Here is a 9894-nt window from a genome sequence, read left to right on the forward strand (position 1 = left end):
CATTTAAGTAATACCCTTATATTTTTCTTGTAAAAAAATAAAGTTATTAAACTTTAAAGGAATGAAAAAACGTCAAAATATATTATCGGCACTGTTTTTCCATCATAATTTTGAAACGAGTGAGTAAAATGAAAATATCTGATATCTGTTCCCTAATTAATGAGAAGTAACAAGAAGGTGGAAGCAGTGAACTGTATTAATAGCATTTTTCCTGATTCGGAATAATGTCTAATTTATGAACAAAACTTTTCCACGTGAAGCAAGTCTATTCCTATGAACTACATTATATATATATAATAAGGACTTCTATTATTTTTTTATTTATGATATATTTTTAAAATGTTTACTTTATTCACAGTAAACTAGTGTACTGTTTCCTATGAACTACAATTTAACGCAGATAAAGTAAATAATAATAATAATAATAATAATAATAAATAATATAATTATTAATTATAATAACACTGACATTGAACGATGTTACTTCGTAATACTCTGGGACTTTCAATGTAAGACTTACAAATTGTGGTCGGCTTCCGCTCTTAATTTTGTGAAATATATTTTTAGTTTTTATATTGTTGTAAAATTTTAAATTTAGTATTCTATATTTTGTTTTACTTTTAAAATTTTAATATTTAATAATTTTAGTATCTAATATAATTAACTAAAAAATTTTGGTAATTTCTACGGTACCCTTTAAAGGGTACCTCTACCCTCCTTACATGATCCAATATATTTATAACATTTGTAAAAAATATGTTTAATATTGAAAAAATTGATCATTTTTTATTTTTTGTAATTGCAAACCGTTCCCCTTTTGAATGTGTTTGAAAACTGCAGCTAGGATTCATTGAAAATAAAGGGAGAAAAGGGCCATTAATAAAGGTGAAGTGGGGTCATTAACAGAGGTGGAAATGACTGTATATACCCGTAAAAGGTGATAGTAGTGTTGGAGATTAACATTGTTGCGATGTCACATTACAGGTTCAATAATGGTAGTTATCTTAGGTTGATTTTGTTTTGGGTTCTGACTTGCAGGTTTAGAAATAGAGTTGTAGCCCTTTGACGAGGATGATAAGATGTGGTTGTTTTGAGATTGAAGTTCTATATTTTGGGATTTATGACGACATACGGCTATGACTTGAACTTGCTTATAAAAGTGGCTTGAACAGTAACGATAATGTCGTTGGTGTGAGGATGATAGTGTTGAGGTCTGTGTTTGATGAGAAGTATCTTGCAGTGAGTTTATAATTAATGACAAATTTAACGTAAAACTCCATTATAACCTACCATTAACGTTGTCTTTTTCATCGTGAACCTCTTATGAAGTCATCTTTCTCTGCGAAACCCGCATCCGTGAATTGCTACAAATTGCTAGTTGTCACAAAACTTTTACCAATATTTGTATTGTTCAATCAATCAACATTAACACCTTCTGTTTGAAATCAATTAGCACCCACGATGGAATATTATTGGCCGCTAGGAAGACGAAAATATATCCTCATTCTGCTTTTGAATTTTTCCCATAAGAAAGAATATAACTTTTTAAAATAACCTAACTAAAGGACCTCTTTGTAATATTTAAAATTATAAATAATATATTTATTGAAAACAAAGTAATCCTTTGTTATTGGTCCAGTATTAATACCCTTTCAAAAGTTAGGGTATATATCAAATTTTTACTGCAGCATACTAATAAAAGAGATAAAAATATTAAATTTTAAAAAATTAAAACCTTACAAAATACAAAAATTAAAAATATATTTACACTTTAATAAATTAAAAACCTTCCTTAAAAAGTCGGTGGTGAGTAAAATGACTTCTCATTGTTAAAAATTGGACACCATGATAACAAAAATTGGGGCTCTTCTTCATATTACATAACCTCATGAATTGTCACAGGATTGTCCCATCAACTTACCAAAGGATATCATAAAATTTATATGTTATTATGTAAAAATTATTAGGATTATTTATTAATTAAAATTAAAACTTTATTGTGGTAAAACATTTATATTTAATATTATTAGAGATTGATATAATAAATTTTAACTTCGAGTAATAAATTATACCAATAATACTTAAATATTGCCTATTTAAAGAATGCATTTGGAACCTATTTGTGTACTTCGAATTTATACGATTTCCTATGTCAAAAAATCGAGTTAAAGCAGAAGTTTTGTGAAAGAAAAAATTATGATTTTGGTACAACAGCATCTGAGAATCAATAACAATCATGGGTAGAGAAACCTACGAACTGCCTTTATAATAACTTAAGTATCAAAATGTCATCCTGATTGGAGGTTCTTCATTATTAATCAATTGAAAGTTTCTCGACATAACCTAGCTGTTCTAAGACCACTGCCTCACGTGTTAAAATTTTCTTTAGAGTAGATTTTTTTATTAGTCCTTAAAATTATTTGGATTAGGTTCATTTTAATTCTTACAATTTTAAAAATCTTTCATTAATTTCTGTTTTTATAATGGTCGCCATTTTCAGTCTTTTGTAATACATAACGATAATAAAAATCAAAGTGGTCAAAAGAGACTGAAATAAATAAATTTTTATAAAATCAAAGATTAATAAAAAGTTTTAAAAAATTTAGAGATCAAAATTTCTAACTCATAATTTTGAAGACTAACTTAAAGATTTACTGTTTTCTTTGAATTTATAATGTTTTGTTTGCTTTATTCCTTGAGTAGGGTAATGTTTTCTTGATACACATGATGACGTGAAATAGGAAGGGAAAGAAAAATAGACAATATATATGATAAAATAAGTGTCAGAGAAAATGAGTGTTCGATAATCAAAATCCATTCAAGAAAGCTGCAAGTAATATATGTAACATTCATAAAAAGCATGAAGTTTATTTATAATAGACCAGACCCTTTTTTCTATTTTATTATTCGAACCATTTTATTGCTATAATATGTATATAAATTATACGGACTGGTTACTATATCTAAAAGACCCGGTGGATATGGCTTAAAAAGTCTCCCGAACCCACCACCATTTCCTGGATGCATTCTACTTAGCAAAAGCATAACCCTAAGCGAAACTACACCAGACATAGTGAAAAAAAGACAACGTTGACTCAATTGGTGAAGAAAGTACGAGGTGAGAAGAGGCGACGAGGTGAAAACATTCCCATGTAGCTTGGCGAAGCAAGGCCATCAATTGATCTATACTCAGGCATAATAAAAGCTTCACGTTCTTCGCGGGCCCCAGTATTCTTCCCGTGTCCATTGAAGGTCCCATACTTCACCAACTTTCCCACCCATGATTTCTTCTTAGTTGGAGTTTGATGGCCCGTGTTCATCTTCTGGCACAGGTACTGCTTCACCACATGCAATCCCTGCTCTACCACTTCATGTGGTGGTGAAGTTAAAGGGTTCCCTTCCACACTTAGCTTTTGAAGCTTCTTGAGGCACCCAATGGAGTCAGGTAAGGCCTTGATCTTGTTGTAGCTAACGTCGAGTTCAACCAATGATAAGAGGAGGCCAATGGAGTAGGGTAGAGACTCGAGGTATTGGAAGTTTTGGCTCACGTTTAGGATTTCGAGGTTGATGAGGTTTTCGAGGTCTTCTGGGAGAGACCTGAGGCAGTTGAGGCGCGCGTCGAGGACCTTGAGGGCTGTGAGGTACGAGGTTGAACGAGGAAGGAAGAGTAGCATGTTGGAGTTCACTGATAGTTTCTTCAGGTTTGTGAGTTCGAAGCCTAGGGTTTCAGGAAGCTGTCTCAGCCTGTTGAAGTTGGCATTCAGTTCTTCTAAGGCCCTGTGTCAAAGTTGCAAGTTAATAATAAACCAATATCATCTAATCTAGTCGATAATCCGTAGTAACTCGTGGCATGCATGCCTGCCTAAAGAATTTAATATTACAGTAGTGAATTTATGATGCAAATAACGATCGATTGAAAACATAAAATCAGTATGTTATAAGTTATGATGAATGTGTATTGATATAACCATTTTTGTAATTTTTTAAAAGAAGTTATCTAGTAATCATTGTGTTTCGTTATATAGTTATTATTAACCATTTATTATTATTTTTAGCATTTATATTTAATAAATGGGGTTAATAAAGATTTAAATTTGAATTGATAAAGATAAAATTTGATAATAAAGTTAAGACAATGATATTGAATGCAATAATTTATTATTTTAAAAAAAATCATATTTAATATATTAAATTGTGTAATATCATCTATTTTTAATAAAAATGGTATACATAAGTTTTTATTGTGTACTTTTAGATATATATTAAAAACTATATTAAATAAGAATAATTTTTATATTATAATATATGTTAAAAAAATCTAATTTTAAGTAATTTTATTATTTATACAATTTTGTTAAAGATAACAAGTGAAAATGATAGAAAGAATTATTTAAAGGAGATTTGTTATGATTCTCTTAATGAATTTTATAATTTGGATTGAGGAGATGAGAGTATTCTATGATTATTGTAGCGTTCCTTTCATTTAAACGTGGGTGTGTATCCGTTGTCCTTGGTGATCATTGTCATGTGGCTGTAGATAGACTAAAGTTCTTTGTTAATTGCCGTAAAGTCTTATCATGAGTATAGTTTTCCACGAAATTATCAATTATTGATTGACTTTTTCAAATAATTGTTTTAGCTAGGTGTCCTCCATCTTCTGTTTTAAATACCGGTCAAATGTAACTATAATGACACCCAAAGAAAATGGAGGAGTTTGATTATTGCCCTCTATACGTCACAGCAACTCACAATGCTTTTTAAGAAGGTGAAGTCTTCTGAAACATACCGCCATTTAATAGAATATATGGGACCCATGTATTCAATAAAATTATAATATATTTAACGGTAACTTCGTAAAAGAACAAATTTTCTTCTTCCGGCAACATAAAAGAATATCTCCATTGGTTATTGCAACATTAATTAATATATAGGTAGATATTTTTTAATATTATCTTTTGTTGTAGTTAATTATATAAAAGTAAGTTAACTACATTTTATGTGATTGACAAGAACATTCATAGATTATCAAATTGTAATATTCAATTAATATCTTCACCAATCACATTATATATGTTAATTAAAAATTGGTAGTCGTCATTAATTGTTACAAAGATTTGTGTACAAGATTTTTTTTTCACGTGGACATCATTTTCCTTATTTCTATCACTAAAAATAAGTTGTATTTGGATATATCTATATATATATATATATATAGTAACTTTTTTATACAATAAATAGATAAAAGTGAGAAAAAGATAAATGATGTGTTAGAGAACAATAGAGAAAAAAAAATTATACAAAGTATAAAAGTGTAATATAAATAATATCTCTAAAAAAAAGTGTGATTAATAGATAAATTTAATTCAGGTAACTTGTTGGCTTCTGTAGAGTGAAAATTTAAAATCTTGATTCATTGGTCTTTAACAAAATTTAAAAACCAAATTATGTCTGCAAAAAAAACTATTAAATTCGTTTACAAAAAAAAGGCTAATAAATTCAGTTTTTTAAATTATTGGAGCAATAAAATAATCATTCATATAGATTTAGAAATTAAATTCACTCAGCGTATAACTCATAATTTGAAATATATATTCAGTCAACAAAATAACAAATTGCAACAGAAAAAGTAATCTGATGAGTTAAGTAAAACGACTTATTTTATAAATTATGCGATAGGCATATCTTTAAGTTTACTCCCTTCCATGACTTGTTATATTTCTAATAGTCGATCACTTATAAAGTTTTCGAATCTAATCATGATGTCGGATTTGATTATTTTACTTACACCTTGTTGTCCTTGTCTCAGTCAAGAAAAGAATAGATACAAGGAACAAGCAAAAACACAAATTAAAGGTCCACCTATCATAATTAAGATGGAAATGCAACTCATTCAAGTGTTTAGGACTATTTCGTGCACTTTGTGTTAACGATGTTTGACTAAGGTTTTTAAAAAAACTAAAAATTATTGAATAAACCAGACTTCTAAGTCACAATTAAATTAGGTAAATTCATTCTTAAATTGTGGTTAGATCGGACCAAGATATTTAAATTGAATTAATGGTAGTATTACTTAAATTAGAGAAGCTGACGAATAGATAGGTAGTTTGGTTATATATACAAACCCTGTCCTTTTCTTGAAATTGGAATTCAATTTCTTGAAGCTATTACATTGAAATTAAGCATTAATTTCTTATGGAGGAACATGCATGCAAATTAAATTTACTATTGGTCTGAGGAAACGTAGAAAGAGATGTAAAGGAAGGTGACTAACCTGCAATTCTCGATTGTCTTGGGAAGGTATTCGATGAGGTTGCCAGCGACATTCAAAACTTTGAGCTTAGAGAGGCATCCAATGGAATTGGGAAGGGACCTAAGCTGGTTGGACCGCACATCCAACACTACCATGTTCAACAGTCTCGCCGTTAAGGACTCCGGAATACTCTGTCAGAATATACTAATACGATGATTACCAATAATAATCAAAACCTGTGCTCAAAATATATTAATATCTGATAAGTAGCTCCCCCTTTAATCGTACGTTTCGTGCAAAAAAGGAACATATAAAGTACAGAGGAAAAATTAAACCAATTGGTTTAAACCTTCTCAGTTGCTATTGGAGGAAGGTGACAACTAAATCGAAACACCATGAATAATCTGTGCTGTCACATATTCATTCTTTTTAAACTATCCATTAATTCCTCCATATATAGATATTCATTTCCCTTTCCCCAGGAATAGAAAGACAGACTAAGAAAACTAAACCTACACCCAGAAGGTTTAATTTTATTTTTTTTAAAAAGAACCATTTATATTGAAATTGTAAGGTTACCTGAAGATTGTTGTTAGAGAGGTCCAACTTGCAAATGGAAGCTAAATTAAGAGAAGGGTTGGGAAGAGAGTCTAAGGACATGCCACTCAAGTCCACTATTTCAAGCCTCTCTTCCTCTATGCTTTTGTTTCTCTCCGTCTTCTTCCTGACGTCCATCTTCATCATCGGCTGCTGGAGCCGTTGTTGTTGTTCATACATCATCTTTCGAAATATGATAATAATGATATACGATTACCACTATATATATTAATAATTTTCTTGTGCTATAAGTGATTTTCTCCTTCACTTAAATGAGGGATATGAGTGTGGTAAACAAAATTCTACGCCAGCTAAAAAGGGGTGGAGAAAAGAAAAGATAGTGATGAATGGGAAATTGAAGAGAAAAGAAGAGAGCATTTGTTTATATGAGAAGAGAGAGAGAGGACGTACGGATGAGAAGGAAGAAGGAAGCGAAGGGAGTGGGACACGTGTCAATGATGTATGATATTTTGAAGTACAACAACCGTATGCTTAGGAGTTGCGTGGCCATGTTCCCCACTCTGATCAGGTCAACCCTCCTCCCCTCCCCTTTTTCTATTCACACAAGCAAAAATTAGTACTTTTTAACGCCTTTATTTAAGTCATCTTCCCAAGCAAATCATTTCGTATCTTTCATCAAACTATTTAAAACTAAATAAGATTTCATTCATTTTATTAATTTAATATTTTAAAACTTAAATAAGATCATAATAACATGTTATTTACACTTCATTTTTTAATATTTTAAAATATCAAATCATAATTTTATAACTTAAAAATTTATTGAAAAAACATAAATATAATATCATTAACGACATATCTCCTTCGTATTATCTCTCATAGCAAATTCAGGTATTGTATAAATAAGTAATAAAATTATATTATTTACATTATATAAATTAACTTGAATATTACGTATTTAAATATTAAAAAATAATAAATTACTAAGTGAAGGATATAAAAAAGATTTTAAAAAATTGAAAGATTAAATAAAAAATAAGATAATTTAGACATATATATATATATATATATATATATATATATAGAGAGAGAGAGAGAGAGAGAGAGAGGTGTTAAGTGAATATAAAAAAAGAGAAAAATTAATGATTAATGGTGTAGGGTTTAGGGTAAGATTTCAATGATAAATGACAACACTTTATAGAACATCAAAATCACAAATTTGATCTCCAAAAGTATTACCTTTTAAGGAGAGAGTCATCGTATTACAGGGAAGACCAGGAGAGAGAATGAAGAAATAAGAAGCTGAGGAAGCATATTATCAGAGATGTTCTATTTAAGATGGAACTTTCTATAATGGAAAATCTTTTTTATGTCCCTCAACTAGTAATTTATTATTTTTTAATATTTATATACTTAATATTCAAGTTAATTCATATTTACTCATTTGAAAAAGATAAATAGATATCAAATGTGTGACTTGCTTATTCAATTTGAAGAAGATGACTACAAACGGATATTTGTACTTTTGTGGTGTGAATATCGTTCAAAGTTTTATTGGCTTTGGGTGGTGTTGACCAAAAACGAAAATGCTTTAGGATTGGGGTTATATATGTCAACCCTGCAGTTCCAAATAAAACAAGTAGCAGTTTTTTAAGTTACATCCCTAGGATCTATGTAAAGTTGTCTTCGCATGTTCATTTACTTTATTAATCCATTCTTGCCAAACAATGATTCGCTCCATAACTAATAATTAATTAGTTAATTAAACTTATCGAGTATGTTTGTGTTTACCTTTTTAGTGCCAACAAATTTTGACTGTTGCTATGTAAGCTACCTATAGTATGCGAAATTAAGTTACTAGCTATTTTTGGTATTAATATTGTGTAAACAAAACTGATAGTGTGTTTGACTTGCCAATGTACTTGTATGTAGTGTTTACAATGTATATGAAAGAGATTTTAAAGTGAAAGGGTGACAGTAACAAAGACTATATTTAATTTGTTTATTATTATATTTATAATTTTTCACTACATATTTAATTTGTTTATTATTATATTTATAATTTTTTACTATATGCAGTGGTTCAGAATTATGTTTAGTATAGGTTTTATATAAAATTTGGAAGGTTAGTGACTAAAAAAAATATTACTATTCATGTGGTATTTATTGCTTAATGTATTTTTAATAAGAAAGAATTTGACCAAATGCAAAATAACAATTCTATCATAAATTTGTGAATTGTGTGATATCAAAGATAAAGATGTATTGTATCTTTCTTTTTTTTTCTGCATTGTGATATTTTTAAGAAATGATGCTCTAATACTCTAGTATTATTATATGTATGATATTTTTTGCATGAGATATTATTGAGTATGTATAAAATTTGATGTGAAAAGGAGAAATCAAAGGAAGGTGTAATTATGTGATTTGTGTTAGTATGAAAAATTTAGATTAAGAAAATAATATTCTTTTCAATAATAGTGTGCTAGATATTAATAAAATTTGATTATATTAAGTATTATTTTTGGAAATAACTCTTGGCAAGACTTTTGGCAAGTTTAATTATTTATGTAAATTAAATTAATGATCTGACATGTATTATTAATTTTCTTTAGATATGCATTTTAATTTCTTATTAATCAACACAGTGAACTATCATTTTTCTATAGAGTTTTTTCCTCTATTTATATAAAAATACAGTCATTCGTTAAAAAAATTATATAATAGTTTTATTTTTAATATTTTATTTCATTTATTTATTATAATTATATATATATATATATATATATATATATTATACGTAACTGATAATAATAATGAACAAGTAGGTATTAATTTTTTTAATTACATCTAATTATAAAATAATATTTAAAATATTTTAAAACTTAATAATAATAATAATAATAATAATAATAATGATGATGATGATGATAATAAATCTATTTAAAACATTATTACGCTCATGCTTTTATCTTTAATAGTGCTTAAAAAAATATATTAATAATGAATGTCCGTCTAACTTTTCAATAAAAATAAGACAATGAATCACTAAAAGATAAATCATTAATTAAATATATCTTAAAAAT

The 9894-nt window shown here is 28.2% G+C and overlaps 1 protein-coding gene across 1 annotated transcript; it reads right to left on the reverse strand.

Moving 5' to 3' along the window:
- Nucleotides 1-2798: 2798 nt before the first annotated feature.
- LOC113847313 (plant intracellular Ras-group-related LRR protein 6) lies at nt 2799-7241 on the reverse strand. Its single transcript, XM_027476324.1, has 3 exons — nt 6830-7241; nt 6272-6441; nt 2799-3777 (listed from the first exon to the last, which is right to left on the reverse strand). The coding sequence occupies exons 1-3, from the start codon at nt 7028-7030 to the stop codon at nt 3096-3098; spliced, it is 1053 nt and encodes a 350-aa protein (XP_027332125.1). The 5' UTR covers nt 7031-7241; the 3' UTR covers nt 2799-3095.
- Nucleotides 7242-9894: the final 2653 nt, after the last annotated feature.

The sequence above is a fragment of the Abrus precatorius genome, unplaced genomic scaffold (assembly GCF_003935025.1).
Source record: "Abrus precatorius isolate BTA unplaced genomic scaffold, Abrus_2018 Scaffold8, whole genome shotgun sequence".
In the NCBI taxonomy this organism is placed as follows: domain Eukaryota; kingdom Viridiplantae; phylum Streptophyta; class Magnoliopsida; order Fabales; family Fabaceae; genus Abrus; species Abrus precatorius.

Excerpts from the sequence above, each read along its gene's own strand:
- LOC113847313 (XM_027476324.1), bottom strand. The coding sequence starts at position 7,030 with ATGATGTATGAACAACAACAACGGCTCCAGCAGCCGATGATGAAGATG. Across the intron at positions 6,442-6,829 it reads TCTCTAACAACAATCTTCAG|AGTATTCCGGAGTCCTTAAC; the intron begins GTAACCTTACAA and ends ATATTCTGACAG. Across the intron at positions 3,778-6,271 it reads AAGACAATCGAGAATTGCAG|GGCCTTAGAAGAACTGAATG; the intron begins GTTAGTCACCTT and ends ACTTTGACACAG.